Here is a 22,882-nt window from a genome sequence, read left to right as displayed (position 1 = left end):
GGAGAGGAGAGGAGAGGAGAGGAGAGGAGAGGAGAGGAGAGGAGAGGAGAGGAGAGGAGAGGAGAGGAGAGGAGAGGAGAGGAGAGGAGAGGAGAGGAGAGGAGAGGAGAGGAGAGGAGAGGAGAGGAGAGGAGAGGAGAGGAGAGGAGAGGAGAGGAGAGGAGAGGAGAGGAGAGGAGAGGAGAGGAGAGGAGAGGAGAGGAGAGGAGAGGAGAGGAGAGGAGAGGAGAGGAGAGGAGAGGAGAGGAGAGGAGAGGAGAGGAGAGGAGAGGAGAGGAGAGGAGAGGAGAGGAGAGGAGAGGAGAGGAGAGGAGAGGAGAGGAGAGGAGAGGAGAGGAGAGGAGAGGATTAGAACAGAATATTTCAGTCAGAAGACACCTACAACCATAACACAGTCCAACTGCCTGACCACTCAGGGCTGACCAAAACTTAAGGTTTGTTATTAAGGGCATTGTCCAAATGCCTCTTAAACATTGACAGGCTCAGGGCATCAACCACCTCACCGGGAAGCCTGTTCCAGTGTTTGAAGGCACTGCTCTGGCACACAAAGAGGCAGAGTATCCCTCGCTCACACATGTAAGCAGCTGTGGCTGCTGAGCTTCACCTCATCCCAGCAAACCCCTCCTGGTCAGTAAGGTCGCAGTCCTGTGCTCACTGGAGCCGTGACAGTGCATGAGTAACCCGCTGGCCTGCAGTGAACAGCCTGATGTATCGTCTTGATTTCAGCCAGATGATTTCTACTCACTGAGCATCTGGGAAATTTAAGCAGCACTTTCATCTCTGTTGCACAAACAGGCGAGCAGCCCTGGCTGGGAACACCTCTGGCAGTGCCCAGCCACAGTCCCACCTTCCAGATGCCGCTGCAATATTCAGCAGAAATAACTCATTTCCACCTCAAACTTGCCAAGCTGGTGGCCAGAGAACTCTCAGTGGAAATGAAGAACAAAATGAGTGATTTCACCACCTGCTTACCCTGTTTGCCTTTTTCTGGGGTCCATGAAATGCTCACAGGCCCCAGCAAATGTGGGGAGCAGACCCAACAGCCCTCGCTCCGATAGGCACAGGAGAAATCAAATTTCCCCTGAATACCAGCAAAAAGCAACCAAGATGACAACTTTTTAACTGCTGTGAACAGCATCTTGCAGAATGATATCTTAACCCCAGCCCTCATAAATATTTGCTCCCCCAGATTTGTGGTGCTTCACCCTTCCCAACACAACAGGCATTTCATTTGCTCACCGTTTAGTCTTGTTTTCACCATGCCAAGGGTCATTCCAGCCTCTCTGACTTTTTAAATTCAACAACAAATATTGCAGCACTTTCATTTCGAGCCTCTCGGCTTCCCCTAGGAAAGAGAGGTCACCCTGTCATCTGGTGCAGATTGATGTGCGCTGACACATCAAGGGACCCTGATGGGGGGAAGCCCCAGGCTCGATCGGCGTTGGAGCACTCCTCCCCTCTACAAGACATCTAACCGGCTTTTTCTTCCAGGCTGGATCCAATCTCAGGTCAGTCTTGGCACAGATTTCCTCTGAGAACTGCACTTAGAACTGTTGATGGCTCTTAAAACACACATCCAAGTGAAAATAGGTCTGCTCAGTGGAGGCAGATGAAGTGGTCAAGAAACTAAAGGCAGAAGGGCAGGGATGCACTGCGTGAGGTCCAGCAGTTTGAACTGAGTGGCAGGAGTCTGGAGACCCTGGGAAAATCCCACCTCCACACTGCACTGAAGCATCATAGAGTCACAGAATCATGGAATGGTTTGGGTTGGAAGGGACCTCAAAGCCCATCCAGTCCCACCCCTGCCATGGGCAGGGACACCTCCCACTGGATCAGGGGCTCCAAGCCCCATCCAGCCTGGCCTTGAACCTCTCCAGCAAGGTGTTCAACAGCTCCATGTCCTCCCTGTGCTGAGGACTCCAGAGCTGGACACAGGGCTCCAACTGAGGTCTCAACTAAGCATCAACATAAAACAACCACCAACATCTGCCAGGTTGAGATCTTGCGTCTAGATGTTAGTTAATATGTAGGTACAGGATCTAGAGTTTTATTCTCTGGCTGGTGCTCGCAGCTTCCTGTGCTTTGCAGACTTCTGGAACCAGATGTTGAACTTAAATTATGGCATTTAGTGACCACTGATGAAGCTGTCCTTAACTCTTATCTAAACTCACTGTGCTTTTGGGCCCATCACACCATTTGATACGGAAAGCTGGGTGAAAAACAATTCCTTTTGGTTTTTTTCCAGCCTACTACTTGCTAAGGTTGAAGCTTTGCTGTAAGCATGGCACATTTAGCTGGGGGAAGCCAGGAGCTACCTCGGACCATCCTTGCTGCACCATCAGGTTCATCCCTCCCTGTCTGACACACAGATGCTGATTCAGAGATAACGTGCACACCAGGGACAACCTAATGCCCTGGTACTTATACTCCACTAGCCTTAGAAGAGTATTATTGAAAGCAAAAGCTGCTTACCGCTGGACATTACTGACCTTAAAATGACTTAGCTTGGATTTTTATTCCTCTCTCACTCAGCAAACAAATATCTTTCTCCAACTGGATGAAACCCTTCCCTTCTTCCCACCCAGCTTATGCTGCACTGCTGACCTACAGTGGATGATTGCTGCCCGTTCACCCTCGCCCCTTCAAAATCACTTGCTGTTCTCCCAAGAACAACAAAAGGCTTCACTGTGGCTTTCACATGGTCACAGAATGCCAGACCTGCCAGACGAAATGTCTTCCTGTGAAACAGCAGTTTTTAAGATGAGATTCATCAGGTTTTTGACATAGCAAGAGGGAGCTGCTGCAGTGAGAGCCGAATCTCATTTTCAATACAGGACGGGGGATGACGTGGTTGAGACCAGCCCCGCGGAGAAGGACTTCGGGTGCTCATTGATGCGAAGCTCAACATGAGCTGGCAATGTGAGCTCACAGCCCAGAAACCAACCGTGTCCTGGGCTGCATCCAGAGCAGAGGGACCAGCAGGGAGGGAGGGGATTCTGCCCCTCTGCTCCACTCAGTGAGACCCACCTGGAGCCCTGCGCACAGTTCTGGAGTCCTCAGCACAGGGAGGATATGGAGCTATTGGAGCGAGTCCAGAGGAGGCCATGGAGGTGATACAAGGGCTGGAGAACCTCCTGTATGAGGCCAGGCTGAGAGAGTTGGCGTTGTTCAGCCTGGAGAAGGCTGCGAGGAGACCTTAGAGCAGCTTCCAGTGCTGAAAGGGGCTCCAGGAAAGCTGGGGAGGGGCATTTTAAAAGGGTCTGTATTGATAGGACTGGGGGCAATGGCTTAAAAGTGGTGGGGGAAAGATTTAGATTGGACATTAGAAGGAAATTCTTCACAATGAGGGTGAGGAGGCCCTGGCCCAGGTTGCCCAGAGCAGTGGTGGCTGCCCCATCCCTGGAGGTGTTGGAGGCCAGGTTGGATGGGGCTTGGAGCATCCTGATGCAGCAGGAGATGTCCCTGCCCGTGGCAGGGGGTTGGAACTGGATGGGTTTTAAGGTCCCTTCCAATCCAAACCACTCTCCAATTCTATGATCTCAGTGGAGTGTCCTCACAGGACGTGATTTCACATGATTTCCCAGGCATAAAGGAGCTCCTGACAACCAGGTTGGCACCAGTGGGAATGCGGCAGCTGCCTAGTGCTGTGTGGGGCCAGTTCCCTTCCAACCCAACGCATTCTAGGATTCTATCAAAGTGCTTTATTAGTCTGAGACCAATTCTTTACAAGCAAAAACACAAAATAAGACAAGGAGGATGCCGAGCGCACCACGAGCTGGATGGTGCTCACAGTGGGTGGCACCACTGACTGCAGCCACCGGCCACAGCCTCAAGCTGCAAAATCACTCAGCGCATCTCTGACAGCAGCCAAGAGAGAGGGGTTTTTTTTCTTGCTCATCCTCCCCTTGTTTTCCACTCTCTCTCCCAAAGTCTTAGCTTCCTTCTCATTTCTTCTGTGTCCCTCCAGGTCTTCCCATCACATTAAATCATTATTACAGGGGGATTACTCAGTCCCCATGGTTAACCCTCATTGTTCCCCGTGCTCACCGAGGGACACCCCTTCACATCAAGCAGATCTCCAGGACCTGCTGCCCAGGGACTCCCTCCTGCACAGCCCACAGCTGGCACAGTGACAAGGGACAACCAGACATCAGGCTCTTTGGGTGGTCATTTAGTATTTCCAGATCAAAGTCTGGCTGCCTCAGCCAGGCTGGGATTTAAACGCTGAACCATAGCAATATGCAGAGATTAAATTCTAATTTCCAACCCTCTTGGCACAGACAATCACAAAAGTAAGTATGCTAAGCTTGGAGACGGCCTCTTTTGTGCTCTTAGGGCAATTAGGAGGAAAAAACTTAGTAAATAACCACACTATTTCTAGTGCTGCAGGATACACAGAGGGAAAAGCTCCGCTCCGCCCCAGTAGAGCTCTTATTAACAATTGCCATGCACAGGCAGACAGCGGTTGGTATTTTGTGCCTACCCTGGGAAATGAATCGCTTTCCGCCTGCATCCAGGCTGCAATCATCTCGGAGACAAACAGAGCTCTGTGCTACAGCCGCAGCCAACCGGAGGTGGCTCTGAGCATTGCGATGATGACACGCCTGGGCAAGGACAAGGGCAAACACCAGCAGATTCCGGCTGCGAAGGGTCACGGCAGCCTGTCCCACCTTGTGGGGTGATGCACCTCTTTCAGCCATCCCCAAATAGCAGCCACGGCTGCAAGTATTGAACTGCTGAGATGGGTGTCAGCACAAGGACTCACAGACTCGATGACCACACAGGTGACACGAGGCTGGAGCCCTCAGTCATTGTCACGCAACCTTGCACAGGTTCAGAATATCCACCATGGCCAAGAGCACCTTTGTCCCTCAGCGGTGAGTGCGGGACCCTACCTGTAAGCCAGGACAAAGTATTACAGAATCATACAATGGGTAATTCAGGTTGGAACGGACCTCAAAGCCCATCCAGTCCCACCCCTGCCATGGGCAGGGACACCTCCCACTGCATCAGGGGCTCCAAGCCCCATCCAACCTGGCCTTGAACCCCTCCAGGGATGGGGCAGCCACCACTGCTCTAGGCAACCTGGGCCAGGGCCTCCCCACCCTCACAGCAAAACATTTCTCCCTAAATTCTCATCTCAATCTCCCCTCTTGCAGCTCAAAACCGTTCTCATCCTGTCCCTGCTCTCCCTGATCCAGAGCCCCTCCCCAGCTTTCCTGGAGCCCCTTTCAGCACCGGAAGCTGCTCTAAGGTCTCCCCGCAGCCTTCTCTTCTCCAGGCTGAACAACCCCAACTCTCTCAGTGGGATAATCTCAAGTATCAGTTCCCAACCCCAGGCAGCCTGAAGAAGCACCAAGAACCAGACTTTTACTTTGCTCCATCCCAAACGCAAGTACGAGATTACCTGCTTTCTGCTGCAAAGGCAGAATGATGCACAGCACACCCCAAAGTCACAAACTCAGGCAATATCCCAGCCTGGGCTTGGTAGCATTTGATCCATATCCTGAATGAAAAGAAGTGTGACTGGCAGGATGAGGGAGGGGATTCTGCCCCTCTGCTCCGCTCTGGTGAGACCCCAACTGGAGTCCTGCATCCAGTTCTGGAGTCCTCAGCGCAGGGAGGACATGGAGCTGTTGGAGTGAGTCCAGAGGAGGCCACAGAGATGATGTGAGGGCTGGAGAACCTCCCGTATGAGGACAGGCTGAGAGAGCTGGGACTCCGAGCAACCTGATCCAGTGGGAGGTGTCCCTGCCCATGGCAGGGAGTTGGAACTGGATGGGCTTTAAGGTCCTTTCCAACCCAAACCATTCCATGATTCTATGATTCATATGCCAGGAAAGACCTTGCTGCTCTGTATCTTTTGATCTCTGGGACAGCCACGTAACGTAGAGCAAAATGAAGTCCCACTGACACAGACAGAAGAGATCACCCACTCACGGGTCCCAAAGCTCAAAAATTCCCTGCTCTTCTGGAGCAGCTCCCTGCACACACACGCATACACCGAGACAGGATTCTAATGATGAGGAGAGACTGCATAATTCCTGCTCCAGCCTCCCCCAGTGACAGTGGATTTGTGTTGGATGCTCTGAAGAGACCGTTTGTTGCAGGAGCTACAATTTTTCCTATCGCTCGCCCACAAGCTGCCAGCAGCAGTGGAGGATTTACATCCACAAACATTCATTCTCCTTCTGTTTTGAAAAGGAAGGGCATATTATTCATGCACTGGGCTTCCCTCCTATGAAAACTCCTTTTTTTTTTGCTTCACAGGGGCTTTGTAGAGAATTGCAAGCAGGCACTGCAAGTACGTATGAAAAATCAGCACCCAGCATTCCTCTAGGACAGAACTGTTTTGTGTCCCAGATGAAATTAGGAGTGGGATGTGAAAAGACCATTCCTACCAACAAAATAAGGCTGTTCAACCTCTGTGAGTTCATCACTACATCGAAAGACATTTCTCTTGTTTGAACAGGTCTCCGTACTAGGCTGCCAAGTGCAACGGAGAATCAGAGAATCACAGAATGGTTTGGGTTGGAAGGGACCTCAAAGCCCAACCAGTCCCATCCCTGCCATGGGCAGGGACACCTTCCACTGGATCCCCTTTCAGGATCAGAAGCTGCTCTAAGGTCTCCCTGTGGCCTTCTCTTCTCCAGGCTTAACAACCCCAACTCTTTCAGATTGTCCTCGTACAGGAGGTTCTCCAGCCCTTGGATCATCTCCATGGCCTCCTCTGGCCTCGCTCCAACAGCTCCATGTCCTCCCTGTGCTGAGGGCTCCAGAACTGAACTCTGGGCTCCAGGTGGGTCTCACCAGAGCAGAGCAGAGGGGTAGAATCCCCTCCCTCACCTGCTGGTCCCACTGCTTTGGCTCACAGGTAACAACATTAAAAACTGCCACAGCCTTACGGAGCCTCCTGACATTCCCAAAGCTGTCCCAAACTATCTGTCTGCATTTTCAGCTGGGTATTTTCAAGATCATTGCTAATGACTTCACAGCAGAGGGTCTTAAGAGAGCAAAGAGAGGAGTTCAGGCTGCCTCCCAGGTGTAAAGGAGGACCCCAAAGCATCCCTCCTCAGGGAAATCCGTTTTACTGGCATGTTCCCATGTTTACTTTAAAGCCATGGAAAACAAGCAAGCAGCTTGGAAAGGTTGAACTGATTTGGGAAGACCCAGGCTGGGCAGCCCTTGGTGTTCAGGTGCTACAGTCAAACAGGAGTTGGAAGCTCTGCCTCCCAGAGGTGAAATGCTTCCAAATTATTGCTCTGCTGATCCTGAAAAGAAGGGAGAAAAGCACCTTTTCGGTTGCCTCCAGCAGCAAGGGGCTGTGCCAGCCCCTTGTCTGGTTCCACTCAGACCCCATCAGCATGTTGTGTTGAGCATACCTGCCAAATTTTCCCTATTCCTGCTCCTGTTGGATATTTTAGCAGGATTCCACAACGTCATGTTTGATGCTCTGGTAACGCAAAGCATTGGGCACCCCTGGGAAGTGGATTCCCACATCCTACCTCGTCAGGATAGAAAAGCAACAGGAGATGTTTGCAAGTGAAGAACGACGGGTCCAGGAGAGGTATTTGTGCTTCCTCTTTCAGGGTTAAAAAGCAGCACGTTGCTTTTCTAGCTGACTAGGGGCTTGCTAAGGAAAAAGCAACTTGTCACATGCTTCGACTTGGAAGAGAAGGGGATTTAGCTTTCATGCAGACAGGGAGTCAGGCAGCCTCGTCCCAGGCACACAGCACCATTTGGTGGGGAAAACATAGTGGGAGAAAACCTATTCTCTACGTTTTCCCTTGTGACGCCAGTTCCTGCCTCCATGAAGCAGTAGACGTGGCCCCGTCCTCCTCTGCGGGGCAGCTGCTTTGGCCGTACTGCTTTTGGCAGTACCTGTTGCCCCAGCCCAACAGACCCAGCCTGTGGATGTGCAAACCCCAGCATAAACCCCAGACATCCCCAATACTAAACAGAATCACAGAGTCACAGAATCGTTAAGGCTGGAAAAGACTCTAAGATCATCAAGTCCAATTGTCAACACAACCCCATCGTGCCTACTAAGCTATGTCCCCAAGTGCCACGTCTACACACTTCTTGAACCCCTCCAGGGATGGAGACTCCCCTGCTGCCCTGGGCAGCTGGTTCCAGGGCTTAACCACTCTTGCAGTAAAGATATATTTTCTAATATCCAGTCTAAACCTCCTCTGGCACAACCTGAGGCCATTTCCTTTCATCCTATCACTCATTACTTGGGAGAAGAGACCAACACCCACTGCTACAAACTCCTTTCAGGGAGCTGTAGAGGGATGAGGTCTCCCCTCAGCCTCCTCACCTCCAGGCTAAACAGCCCGCTCCGCATAAAAATTGTGGTCCTGAGTGCCTGGGACATGGCAGGAGCTGGTGGAGGATGAATCAAGCAGGACTTTTGACCTCAGCAGGAGTATATCCAGTGGGAGGTGTCCTTGCCCATGGCAGAGGGGTGGAACTAGATGATCTTTAAGGTCCTTTCCAACCCAAACCATTCTATGAATTTATGTCACACCATGGAGCTGGCACAGAATGGATATAGCACACCATGGCCAAACCTTGGAGATACCAGTGACTGGAGTTATCAGCCCTTTAAATGAACTCCAGGAGTGTTTACCTTCCATCTCAGGCTACCACTATCCTCCCTGACTTGTTGCTTCAGCAGCAGCTGCTGCAAAATGTTTCACAGGGCTAAACTAGCACTCGGTTCTTACCCAAGCGCTGCTGGTACTGGAGGGATGCTGAAAGCAAGAGGAAAGGCTTGGTACATTTCCAGCTCTGCTTAAGCTGGGAAAATCAAAGAAAACAAACATGAGATTCTGTCTACATCATGCATAGCCCTGCAATTTGCACATATTACATGGAGAAGTACCTATTATGCAGGGGTTTTTACACCCCAGGTGCAGTACCCACTGGGCAGTAATTTTCCTGCTGAAATGTACAGCAACAGAGGAAAAAGTACCTGTTTGCTGCTTTCACCCTGTTCATATCAACCCTGACAGAGAGACAGAAAATAACAGCTACTGTCAGCCACTTTTATGATTAAATACATCCTCCATCGCAGAGAATTACAAGCCATTTGAGGCAACTTTCCTAACCCGCCCCAAGAGAAAAACAATAGTTTTCAAGCCACAAAACTGTCTGAGCTGCAGAAAAATCAACGCTGCCCAAGTGGGGAGCCACAAGCCAAAACGTGTGAGGCTGACAGACCCGCTTTGCTGAGTAATTAGGGGCTTACTCTTCCCACCAGCAATGATGTATGGAGGTTATACATGTGCAGGGCATCCCATGGTGCTTGGTGTGCTAAGAAAATTAGGCTTAAACTTTAAGAGGGTGAAGGAAAAAGGTACCTAATATTGGGATCCTAAATCATGGAATGGTTTAGGTTGGAAGGGACCTCAAAGCCCATCCAGTTCCACCTCCTGCCGCGGGCAGGGACACCTCCCACTGGATCAGGGGCTCCAAGCCCCATCCAACCTGGCCTTGAACCCCTCCAGGGACGGGGCAGCCACCACTGCTCTGGGCAGAAATCCTTATGCAGGCTCCTGAGAAGAGAACTGACTTTCCTACAGGCAAAGACCTCAGTGGTGCCAAAGGTGCTCATGCCGCCTTCTTCACACACTGCAGCTTAATTTTCTCTTCACTGACCTTGTCCTTTGCTACCACAGTTATCTTAAGAATGCCAGGGCTACTGTGGTAAAACACAATAAATTAGTATAAACAAGACTGTTCCTCAAGTGAATTAGGAGCAACGTAATTTCTTCTGTGGATAGACATGTTAGACTAACACATAATGAAGCAGGAATGTGGTTTAGCAATGACAAGTACTGCTTGTCGAGCAGAGAAGAAAGAATACTCTGTTTAAACTGGAATTTAGCTGAACAAGGTCTGGCACAACAAAGCAATAAAAGGGCTTCTGGACTGGAATGAAGGAGAGATGCAGCTTAGAAAGCTCATAAAGGAGGTGGCTGCTGCTAAGGGATGGGGGAGATGCAGTGGGGACAATCACAGCAGTAGAGATGCAAGAAAAATGAAAGAAGATACGTGAATGATGTGACATCCCATTGAACAATGCAAGATGCCACCAAAGGATGTGACATCCTATTGCAACAAGGCAGCAACAGGTCTAAGCCTAACCCGCTTTGGAGCCCCAGGCTGGGCAGCAAAGAGCAACTGTACCCACTTCTTGCAGCAGGAGCATCGATAGTGTTAACAGAGAAGTAACAACATCTCCAATTCACCAAGAAACTCAGCTGGACAAAGGTATGTCTCTGCTCCACAGTCCATAACCAAAAGCTCCCTGCAGGAGAGAAAGCCTAGCTGAATACAAACAAAAGTTGCATTTATGGTGGGACTCTAAGATCTTCAGGGTCTTTTCTAACTTAAAAGATTCTGTGACTCTCTGTGTTAACAGGAGTTGGCCATTAGGGTTCAAGAGAAAGGTGTTTGATAGCCAGGTATGAAAAATCAGTTCTGGAGTCCTCAGCACAGGGAGGACATGGAGCTGTTGGAGAGAGTCCAGAGGAGGCCATGGAGGTGATCCGAGGGCTGGAGAACCTCCCATACAAGGACGGGCTGAGAGGGTGGGGGTTTTTCAGCCTGGAGAAGAGAAGGCTGTGGGGAGACCTTAGAGCAGCTTCCAGAGCTGAAAGGGGCTCCAGGAAAGCTGGGGAGGGGCTCTGGATCAGGGAGGGCAGGGAGAGGATGAGGGGGGATGGTTCGGAGCTGCAATAGGGGAGACTGGGATGAGATCTTAGGCATAAATGTTTTGCTGTGAGGGTGGGGAGGCCCTGGCCCAGGTTGCCCAGAGCAGTGGTGGCTGCCCCATCCCTGGAAGGGTTCAAGGCCAGGTTGGATGGGGCTTGGAGCCCCTGATCCAGTGGGAGGTGTCCCTGCCCATGGCAGGGGTGGGACTGGATGGGCTTTGAGGTGCCTTCCAACTCAAATAATTTTCATGATTCTGAGATTCTGTAAAATCCTATGAGGTTGTGTCCTGCATCCATGCAGGCAATGTGTGGGCAGAGCTGGCTACCACATGAGCACCTACGCCTCAATGAAGGAATTCTTGGATTTAGGAAAAAAAAATACAAATAAACTATATTCTTGGTATTATCAGAGCCAGCAAAGAATGCAGCCCTTGTTTAAGACCTTGTTTAGATAAACTACAGGCATGGTTCATCCTTTATGTACATAAATACTTGGGAAATAATTAAGATCCTCCATCAGCCATAGGAATGAGACAGCATTTGCTCAAACACAGCTGTGGGAAAGTCAGTCAGCACTCTGCAGTGTTCAGTACAAAGAGTGCCAACGACCCCTTTTCCTGCAAAACTTCATCAGACGCATTCCTGGTTCGGCAGCAGAGCAGATCTCATACCAGGGCTGACATTCCCCTCACTTTGTGCTGTACTAAACAGCCCCAGCCTGCATCGCCTCCAGACCCAACATCCCAGCAAAGAGGACAAGTGGCAAAAGAAGAGAGTTGGCTGGAGCTAAGTAAAGCCACCTGAAAACTCGTGGGAACTGAGAAAAATCAGCTCCTTGCTCTTCACCCATCCCAGCACTGGGGGAAGGATTCCCATGAGCAGGGAGCTCTGAAACTCAGAATGGTTTTAGAAAGTGAAGAAAGCACCGTGTTATCATAGAATCACAGAATGTTCTGAGTTGGAAGGGACCCACAAGGATCATTGAGTCCAGCTCCCGCCGCTGCACAGGACACCCCAACATTCACACCGTGGGGCTGAGGGCCTTGGCGAAACACTTCTGGAATATTGTCAGCCTTGGTGCCATGACTGCTTCCCTGGGAGCTGTTCCAGGGCTCCACCACCCTCTGGGGGAAGAACCTTCAGAACCTCATGTCCAACCTAACCCTCCCCTGGCACAGCTCCCTGCCATTCCCTCGGCTCCTCTCCTTGGTCCCCAGAGAGAAGAGCTCAGCGCCTGCTCCTCCTCCTCCCCATGTGAGGAACCTGCAGAGCACGATGAGGTCTCCCCTCAGTCTCCTCTCCAGGCTGAACAGATCCAGTGACTTTAGCTGCTTCTCATACAGCTTCCCCTCTAAACCCTTCACCAGCCTCTCTGGACACTCTCCAGTGGCTTTAGGTCCTTTTTATCCTGTGGAGCTGAAAACCGGACCCAGGACTTGAGATAGGGCCACCCCAGTGCAGAGCAGAGTGGATGTTGGCTCACTCCACTGTGGACCCCCTTGTTTGCTCGGTACCAGGCTCTGGGCAGGCACGAGCTTCTTTTTGGGTGTTTCTCTGCTTATTGCAGAGTTAAGAACTCCACATATTAATCTCCAGATTGACCCTGTTTCGTTCCAGTGCTCAAACTGAGCTGCTGGACCCTAACTCATTCCGTGTTTTACACTCCAGTGGCATCAACAGGAGCTTGTGTGCGAAAAAAGGGGTTTATACAATGTCAAACTGGGCTAGAATTGGCATTCTAAGATGAATAATCAATATTCCTTCAGACATTGCCCACTCCTGAGTCCAGCGAGGCAGGCACTACCACTCCATCCCCTCCGTGGAGCATCCCTGGCTCCTCTCTATCACCACAGCAGCAACACGGGCAGCAAACACAGGGAATACATTGGCCACAACTCTGAGGATGGGAAAGACACAGCAAAGCCATGAAGGCTGTTTCCCCCCAGGAAATACCTCCTCCCTCCCCAAGCAGCACACAAACCCATGCTCCAAAGCAATTATGGACGCGTGGAGCTTTGATTACCAGTTTAAGCTTTTGTGATGCTGAAGGCAAGCGCTTGGCAGCAGGAGGAGCAGGGACATTCCAGGATCCGATTCAACACTTGCTAGTTAAACACTGGGCTGCAACCATGTCCCCAGGCAGAGCCAGAGACGGACAAATGACTTTAGCAGGCTGGTTTTATCCTCCTGCTATTGGCTGCCCTACCAAGCAAAATGCTGATTTCCATCCTGGATGTTTAATATAGATGTATGTGATTCAGAGGGAAGCATAGGGAGGGAGACAGACTGATTAATAATATGCAAAACAAATAAGGTCATTTGGCAGAGGTTTGGGTGCTCCGGTGCCAGGCAGCACGGCAGCGCAGGGCAGCCAGGATGGAGAGCCTCTCCCTGCATTTGGCTCTTTCTGTGCATACACTGAACTGGGGAAGTTGTGTGAGGAGCAGCTGAAGTCCCTGGGTCTGTTCAGCCTGGAGAAGACGAGACTGAGGGGAGACCTCATCACGCTCTGCAGGTTCCTCACATGGGGAGGAGGAGGAGCAGGCACTGAGCTCTTCTCTCTGGGGACCAAGGAGAGGAGCCGAGGGAATGGCAGGGAGCTGTGCCAGGGGAGGGTTAGGTTGGACATGAGGAGAAGGTTCTTCCCCCAGAGGGTGGTGGAGCCCTGGAACAGCTCCCAGGGAAGCAGTCACGGCACCAGGGCTGACAATATTCCAGAAGCGTTTGGCCAAGGCCCTCAGCCCCACGGTGTGAATGTTGGGGTGTCCTGTGCAGGGACAGGAGTTGGACTCGATGATTGTTGTGGGTCTCTTCCAACTCAACATTCTGTGATTCTGCAAATGTGATGCCCAGGTTGACGTGGAAATGAGAAGTGCTAACGTCCTCCTCTGCCTGCGTGCCAGGCTGCCTGTCAGGGCATGACTGGCTGAAAAATCAGCTCCAGTCTTCTCCATCATCTGTCCCCATCCCCCTCCTCCGACTGCTCTGCTTCCGATTATTGCCACTAATGAATACAGCAGTTGCAGACTAAAGAAAAGCAATTTCCCCTCCAATTATTTCCCCACATTTCTGGTGAGACCAATTACAGCAACGTGGACTTGCTCAGTGCTCGCCTGAGCCACCCCAATGTGCAGGGCTCCTGCTCACCACACTGGAGAGACCCTGGCAGAGGTACCAGGAGATCCTGAGATGGGCTGGTCCAGGAAGGACTGATCCACCTCACAGCTTGTGGCTCCATCCTCCAACACCTGCTGGAAATGCCTGTGGGCATTTAATGAAGAAGTGATGCTACCCCACCAAAAATCTGACTGTGGGCATCCAAAGAGGTGGCAATACCATGGCATCAGAGGCCAACGCCTCCTCACTAGCTCTGAGCAAGAAGAAACATCTCACTAGTGTCTGAGATCATACAATGGTTCAGGTTGGAAAGGACCTCAAAGCCCATCCAGTCCCACCCCTGCCATAGGCAGGGACACCTCCCACTGGATCAGGGGCTCCAAGCCCCATCCAACCTGGCCTTGAACCCTTCCAGGGATGGGGCAGCCACCACTGCTCTGGGCAACCTGGGCCAGGGCCTCCCCACCCTCACAGAAAAACATTTCTCCCTAACATCTCATCACAATCTCCCCTCTTGCAGCTCAAAACCGTTCCCCTTGTCCTATCTCTGCCCTCCCCGATGCAGAGCCCCTCCCCAGCTTCCCTGGAGCCCCTTTCAGCTCTAGAAGCTGCTCTAACATCTCCCTGCAGCCTTCTCTTCTCCAGGCTGAACAACCCCAACTCTCTCAGCCTGGCCTCATACAGGAGGTTCTCCAGCCCTCGGATCATCTCCGTGGCCTCCTCTGGCCTCGCTCCAACAGCTCCATGTCCTCCCTGTGCTGAGGACTCCAGAACTGGATGCAGGGCTCCAGGTGGGTCTCATCAGAGCGGAGCAGGGGCTAGAACCAGGGAAACCCTCTAATCAAAGAGAGGGGTCAGCATTGCACTAATACATCCATCCCCTACAAATGCACTCTCCACCACTCCCGACTATAGGGACAATTAAACTCCAAACCCTTCCAACACGTCTAGCCCAGCTGCAGGGGGCAAGAGACTGTGGAGCATCGGGAGATGGGTGCAGCTGTGAGCTTGGAAAAATGATGCCTTTTAACGAAGCGACAGCACAGATTGTGATGTGTGTCTTTCTGCATGTTACGAGTGAGTGCACTAATGAGCGTGTCTCCAGCAGTCAAGGCCAGGAGCATCACAATGATATGGATTTCTAATTAGCAAGGTATTTTTGGGTAACTCTGCAGCTCTGGACTGGGAGTTCTCCACAACAGGCTCCACCAACCCTTGCTGTTGTGTTGCAATCCCTAGTGGTCAGCAGGGAACCAGGGACAGAGCCAAAACACTCATTCTATGGTCAAGAATCGCCACGCAGGAAATGAGAGACCAGATTTTCAGATGCTAAATACCGTGTTACCTGTTTCCCACTATGGATCCTCCAGGCAGGTCACAACATGGGAGTGGCCTCAAATCATCCCTTTCTGACCCCAAAGTTGTCATGCAGGAGAGTCAGAGGACCTCCTCTCCAAGAAGAACTGTGAGGATGGGGAGGCCTGACCAGATTGCCCAGAGCAGTGGTGGCTGCTCCATCCCTGGAGGGGTTCAAGGCCAGGTTGGATGGGGCTTGGAGCTCCTGATCCAGTGGGAGGTGTCCCTGCCTGTGGCAGGGGTGGAACTGGATGGGCTTTAAGGTCCCTTCCGACCCAAACCATTCCATGATTCTATGATTCTAAGAAAGAAAATGAAAAGACTGAGCAAAGAAAGAAAGAGGGAGAAGAAAAAGGAGAAGAAATGGCTTTAGAAAGCATCATTCTCACGGTTCAGCCTGCAGACATCACAAGGTTGGTACTGCAGGGAGAAGGAGAGGAGGGAAACGGAAAAAATCACCTCATCTGCTGCAGTCCCTGTGTTGTTTTCCTCCACCAGGGCCAGAGGCAGCAGGAAGAGCAGCTTCAGGGCTCATCCCAGTAAGCCAGATTCATCTACCTGTGCATCTCATCACAGCAGGCAACATTTTCCTCTGCAGACCATTAACACAAGTGATCTCTCACACCTCACTGTTTCCTCCAGGTGTCTAGGCTCTCACATTGCTCTTCAGAAGATGCTGCAGTTTTAGGGCTCTGAAGCCCTAGAAGGGAGTGCAGGGACAGGACCAGGGGGAATGGTTCGAAGCTAAAAGAGGAGAGATTGAGCTGAGATCTTAGGAAGAAATGTTTTGCTGTGAGGGTGGGGAGGCCCTGGCCCAGGCTGCCCAGAGCAGTGGTGGCTGCCCCATCCCTGGAGGGGTTCAAGGCCAGGTTGGATGGGGCTTGGAGCCCCTGATCCAGTGAGAGGTGTCCCTGCCCATGGCAGGGGGTGGACTGGATGGGCTTTGAGGTCCCGTCCACAACCCAAACCCAAACCATTCTATGATTCTAAGCCCCCAGAGCATACACTTCTTTCTGCCTATAACCACCAGCGGGGGCTGCTGTTGTTGAGAGGAGTCACCATACACAGTGCTGTGGGCTCTCCTGGGACCTCACTGAACTCACTGCAAAGCAAGAGTAATTCCAGGGAAGCTGAAGGATTTTGAAGTCTAGGAAAGAGTGGTAAGAGGAGCCTCAAGGTGGGAACTAGATGGGTTTTAAGGTCGCTTCCAACCCAAACCATTCTATGATCCTCCAATTCTATGATTACTTGGAGTCATCACAGGAAACTTGCAAACCCCAACCCAGACCAGAGTACTCTGGGGAAACACTGGTCGTCGGCTGTGGAAGGAATTACCCATCAACTAACCCACACATGAGATCAGGAGCATCGCTAAGAGGGTAACTGCTGGCACACAGATAAAGCAGCGGGTGCTCAGGCTCAGGGAAGACAAGACACATGTTCTCTCTATTCTCTGTATCCTCATATTATGGCATTTAGACCTTCACAAAGGGTTGGCTTCAACTCACAGCCACCTCCTAAATATGCATCTAAATCAGAAAATCCAGGCAAATCCCACCCTACAAACCCTCACAGGGGTAGAGCCAGCAGCTGGTGCCATGTGTTCACAGCTCCAGGGTCGCTGCCATGCGGTGAGGGCTCATTTACAGCCGAAACCTCTTCCCAGCTATAAAAACGGTGAAAAACCTCAGCTATTTCCCAGCTCTTCCAAGGAAAGGCAAGCATTACAGCAGGCTTGTAAGATAAAGCCTCGCAAATCTCTGGCACCCAGACATGCTCACGTAATCACTCCAAGCTGATAATTAAGGACAGAGATTGGTAATTAAAGACAGAGTGGCAGAAAGTGCTGCGATAAACTTTTTTCATTTTCAAGTATTTCCTTGAATAATTCAGGTTGGAACGGACCTCAAAGACCATTCAGTCTCACCCCTGCCATGGGCAGGGACACCTCCCACTGCATCAGGGGCTCCAAGCCCCATCCAACCTGGCCTTGAACCCCTCCAGGGATGGGGCAGCCACCACTGCTCTGGGCAACCTGGGTCAGGGCTTCCCCATCCTCACAGAAAAACATTTATGCCTAACATCTCATCACAATCTCCCCTCTTGCAGCTTCAAACCGTTCCCCTCATCCTGTCCCTGCCCTCCTTGATCAAGAGCCCCTCCCCAGCTTTCCTGGAGCCCCTTTCAGCACTGGAAGCTGCTCTAAGGTCTCCCCACAGCCTTCTCTTCTCCAGGCTGAACAACCCCAACTCTCTCAGCCTGGCCTCGTACAGGAGGTTCTCCAGCCCTCGGATCATCTCTGTGGCCTCCTCTGGACTCGCTCCAAAAGCTCTAGGTCCTTACTGTACTGAGGACTTCTTTATTCCCTTGCATCTGCTTTTGCCCTTGTGTCCATTTTATTCCCTCTCTTCAGATTGAGTTTCTCATGGGATTCATCTCAACTGTGACTACAAATAGCATCTACTGCAACAGGAACCAAAACTCTCTTGGGACCATGAACCAGCACCTGGATGCAAATCCTGACTCTGATAGACAGCGGCTTCTTCTGTATTTCCCATTTCCTTAAACAAAAATAATAAATATATAAGGCAGAACATCACGGAAACCAAGGAGCTCTTTCCACTCCCATCAGCCTCATCCAGATGTGCTCCAGCTCCGTGCATCCAGGATGCTGGGAGCCAGGAAGCTTTGTTAAAGACCAATGTAAGGTCATTTACTCCCTACTTTTAATCAAACAGTTTCCTTTGTGCAAACTTCATGCAAGCCACACTGTGCATGGTGACATGTGCCTCTACATTGATCACCACCTAATTAGGATGTCTTAGTTTGTCTCCCACTTTCCAATTCCCACCACGAGGATGTTTAGAGAATGGGTGGCTCAGGTTTTCCAGCCCATTCCTCCTCTCCAATGTTAATGAGCAAGGAGCAACCCAATAATAGCATCACACACACACACAGAGAACACTAGTGAGACTGGAGACTGCTGAGGATTTTGAAGGCTATGGCAAGATGAGAAGTTTTAGACTTCTCCATTCCCTTGTAGCCCTCCACTGTGACGAACTTCTTTGCCCTGTTGGTGCAGGTGTGCAAAATGTAGCTCCCACCTGGACACACATTTGCACACCATGGCCAAAAGCCTTGTGGAAAAACCCTTTTTCCAAGCCTACAAGTGGCCCCAAGGATGCACAGACCAAGGATGCACAGACCAAGGAGGTGACAGTGACCTTCTGGGGGGACAGTGCCTTTTGAAATCTGACTCACCAGGACTGTGGTTTCCTCTTCATGATGCCATGGCGTCTCCACTGTGAATGGGGGCTGAGGTGGTAGGTGAGTTGCCGGCAAAGCTTCTCCATGGCCCCAAGGGAATCCCCCTCCTGTGAAGACAAGGGAGGGATGCCAGGTAAGGTGTCTGCAGCATTACCATGATGCCTGTTAGGTGCTTCGACCCTGGAGCAGCTCCCTGCTAGGAGCAGGCAAGTCATAGAATCCTAGAATGGTTTGGATTTGAAGAAACCTTAAAGGCCATACAGTCCAACCCCCTCTTCCATGGGTAGGGACACCTCCCACTGGATCAGGGGCTCCAAGCCCCATCCAACCTGGCCTCTAACACCTCCAGGGATGGGGCAGCCACCACTGCTCTGGGAAACCTGGGCCAGGGCCTCCCCATCCTCACAGAAAAACATTTATCTCTAACATCTCATCTCAATCTCCCCTCTTTACAGCTTAAAACCGTTCCCGTTGTCCTCTCCCTGCCCTCCCTGATCCAGAGCCCCTCCCCAGCTTTCCTGGAGCCCCTTTCAGCCCTGGAAGCTGCTCTAAGGTCTCCCCATAGCCTTCTCTTCTCCAGGCTGAACAGCCCCAACTCTCCCAGCCTGGCCTCGTACAGGAGGTTCTCCAGCCCTTGCATCATCTCTGTGGCCTCCTCTGGCCTCGCTCCAACAGCTCCATGTCCTCCCTGTGCTGAGGACTCCAGAACTGGATGCAGGGCTCCAGGTGGGTCTCACAGAGCGGAGCAGAGGGGCAGAATCCCCTCCCTCCCTGCTGGTCCCTCTGCTCTGGATGCAGCCCAGGATACGGTTGGTTTCCGGGCTGTGAGCTCACGTTGCCGGCTCATGTGGCGCTTTTCACCTCCAAACATACCAAATCCTTCTCCTCTGGACTGTCTCCAACCCATTCCCCACTCAGCCTGTAGTTGTGCTTGGGATTGCCCTGACCTAGGTGTAGGACCTTGCTCTTGGCCTTCATGAAGGGTTTATATACCAGTATCTGGACTGTTCAACCATATTACATTTCAAGATCTTTATTACTGACACATATGACACCTAATAATGCAAACCACCACTCTCATCCTGCCTGGCTTGCTCTCTGAAAGGTCAGAAGCAGAGATTAGCCTGATCTGAAGAATAATAACGATTAAAAGACAAAATCAACTGCGATAATTTGTGGAATCTGCCTGCTTTTATGACCTTGCTGCATCACAAAACATCTTCGATGAGACACAGAAAGCGAATAGGAAGCCTTAAAATAAGCGATCGGTCTGGGCTGAGGAAGATGTCAGGCATCTTCTCTGCCTGGACACCCAACTCCTGTTGCCTTCATCTCCTCCCTTCGCACTGAGTTCCCCGGCAGAGCCGCGAACTGCACATTTCATGCAGTCTAATTTATGTAATGTATTCTCCCACCTCGCCTCCAGGTCAGCGGAGCGGCACCGGCTTTATAGAGACATTATAAATATTGAATTAGCCAAGGTGCAACAGGGATTTTGACAAATCACCCCTGGGTGTGCAGGGAAACAATTACAGCAGGTTTTCTCAGGGTAAAAAACACCACAAAACCTGGACAGAAAGGGCTTATCTGCAGATGGCAGAAGAAGAAACATCCGTGTAAGACTTGTGGTCTTTAGTTTCTCTGTTCAAACCACTCTGTAAGATACGATTTCTTGGCAGAAATCAGGGTAGTTTATTCCCAGACGTGTCCAGGTGTCTACACAGCAACTAACATGACAGCCCTTGGTGGGCTGCATCAGAAATGGGACCAGCAGGGAGGGAGGGGATCCTGTCCCTTTGCTCCCTCTCTGAGACCCACCGGAGCCCCAAGTTCAGTTCTGGAGTCCCCAAAATAAGAATGACATGGAGCCGTTGGAGCGAGGCCAGAGGAGGCCATGGAGATGATGCAAGGGCTGGAGAACCTCCTGTACGAGGCCAGGCTGGGAGAGCTGGGGTTGTTCAGCCTGGAGAAGAGAAGGATCTGGGGAGACCTTAGAGCAGCTTCCAGAGCTGAAAGGGGCTCCAGGAAAGCTGGGGAGGGGCTCTGGATCAGGGAGGGCAGGGAGAGGACAAAGGGAAAGGTTTTGAGCTGCAAGAGGGGAGATTGAGATGAGATGTTAGGGAGAAATGTTTTTCTGTGAGGGTGGGGAGGCCCTGGCCCAGGTTGCCCAGAGCAGTGGTGGCTGCCCCATCCCTGGAGGGGTTCCAGGCCAGGCTGGATGGGGCTTGGAGCCCCTGATCCAGTGGGAGGTGTCCCTGCCTGTGGCAGGGGTGGGACTGGATGGGTTTTAAGGACCCTTCCAACCCAAACCATTCTAGGATTCTATGGTTAACCAAAAGCTGATTTAATTCCTGGGTGATGCTTGCCCAGCTCCACTTGCGTTACCCAGCAGCAATCGACAGCACAATCACTCGCTCTCTCATTGGACGCGCAGTGGCAGGTGAATTCAACAGCTCAGGCAGAAACTCCAGACCCACCAATACCAGCAGGTGTACGGAAAAGACGTGTCAGCATGAGCTGGTATCAGTCAAGAGCAATCCCACATTTGAGCTCCGCAAGTGTCTGACAGGCGTTCCTCCTGATTCCCAGGAAATACGGGTTTAGGATCGTATTTAAACCCATGCCTCTCAACACCTCATTTATCACTGTGCTTAACTTCAAATAAAGGTTTTAATCCCGCAAATTTCCACGGCTAAACCTCAGGCATGCTGAAATCTCCCCTCCTGCTGGAAATCTCCCCTCCCTATGGCCAGAAACATCTACTGCTCTGGATGAACCTGGGAGGCTCAGCCTGTCAAATTAGCACAGAAAAAATAATAAAAGAGAATGTTAAATTTCATGTTTTCCAGTGGAAGGTCTGGAAATACATTGCAGTCATTCTTTCATTAAGTCTCAACATATTTTAAGAATTCAAGGGCATACCCTGCTCCTCTAACTGCTCTCCATTTGCTATCTGCCAGCAACACCTTCCTCGCCGTGCACCCAGCATCCCTAGTGCGAGAAGAAGCACCATGAATTTTGACACATTGTCTTATTTTTTTACCTGTGTTTGATATCCACAGCCTTGTGCTACCAGCTTTTATTTAATCTATTTTTATTCAACTCTTACCTTTCCAAAGGGATCTGGACAAACTGGAGAGCTGAGCAATCACCAACCGCATGGAGTTTAACGAGGGCGGGTGCTGGGATTTGCACCTGGGACAGAGGAACCCTGGGTGTCCATAAAGACCGGGCAACACGAGGCTGGAGAGCAGCCCTGTGGAAAGGGACCTGGGGTGCTGGGTGACAACAAGCTGACCATGAGCCAGCAGCACCCGGGCAGCCAAGAGGGCAAGAAAAGACATTTCAGAGTGGCCCCATCTTTCCTTAAAAAGCAGCAGTTGTCGAGCATCCAAAGTAAACTTCAGAGCTGAACTCAAAGCTGAAGATAAGGAAGGAAGGGGGCAGGTCAGCACAAGAGAGGGAGGGGATTGTCCTGCTCTACTCCACACTGGGGCAGCCCCACCTTGAGCACTGGGGGCAATTCTGGGCACCACAGGATAAAAAGGATCTAAAGCTGCTGGAGAGCATTGAGAGGAAGGCATGGAGTTGGGGAAGGGTTTAGAGGGGAAGAGTGTGAGGAGCGGCTGAAGTCCCTGGGTCTGTTCAGCCTGGAGAAGACGAGGCTGAGGACTCTGCAGGTTCCTCACACGGGGAGGAGGAGGAGCAGGCGCTGAGCTCTTCTCTCTGGGGACCAAGGAGAGGAGCCGAGAGAATGGCAGGAAGCTGTGCCAGGGGAGGGTTAGGTTGGACACCAGGAGAAGGTTCTTCCCCCAGAGGGTGGTGGAGCCCTGGAACAGCTCCCAGGGAAGCAGTCACGGCACCAAGGCTGACAATATTCCAGAAGGGTTTGCCCAAGTCCCTCAGCCCCACGGTGTGAATGTTGGGGTGTCCTGTGCAGGGACAGGAGCTGGACTCAATGAGCCTTGTGGGTCCCTTCCAACTCAAGACATTCTTTGGTTCTACGATTCTATGAAAGCATTGCATGAGCCCCTGAAATAAGTGTCCACCCTCCACACAGTGGTTTCCCTCTCTGAGCTCTTGATGCATCACATGAAAAATCCCTTGTTAAAAATGAAACAACATGCTAAAATGCTGTGGCGTAAGCGGCCACCACATTGCAATTCAGCTCTGCAAACTGCCTCCAATATAATTCTGAAAAAGACAATTACAATTGTCTCCAGTATTATTCCAACAATTAAATGGTCTGGGAAGTGAAATGATTTATAAGAGAAAATGTGGCAAAAATAGATGAGAAAGTAGATTAAACAAGATTTTGCTGGTACAAATGTGGCAGGAGCATCATCTCTCTCATAAGACTGATTTTTCCCCAAGCACTGCACTCATGCCAGCCCTTGTTGTGCAGCTGCCAGACCTCCTGA

At 51.2% G+C, this 22,882-nt stretch overlaps 1 protein-coding gene across 1 annotated transcript in view; it reads right to left on the bottom strand.

Moving 5' to 3' along the window:
* The window catches only part of LRRC75A (leucine rich repeat containing 75A), a 107,269-nt gene that overhangs the window by 23,725 nt on the left and 60,662 nt on the right, over positions 1–22,882 (bottom strand). The window contains exon 3 of the mRNA XM_069873989.1: positions 18,456–18,568. Coding sequence (XP_069730090.1) covers positions 18,456–18,568 — 113 coding nt within the window. The remainder of the gene's footprint in view (positions 1–18,455; positions 18,569–22,882) is intronic.

This window comes from Phaenicophaeus curvirostris, chromosome 21 (assembly GCF_032191515.1).
Source record: "Phaenicophaeus curvirostris isolate KB17595 chromosome 21, BPBGC_Pcur_1.0, whole genome shotgun sequence".
Lineage (NCBI taxonomy): Eukaryota > Metazoa > Chordata > Aves > Cuculiformes > Cuculidae > Phaenicophaeus > Phaenicophaeus curvirostris.
Note: the sequence above shows the minus strand (reverse complement) of the source record. Positions and strands in the feature narration are given on the sequence as shown.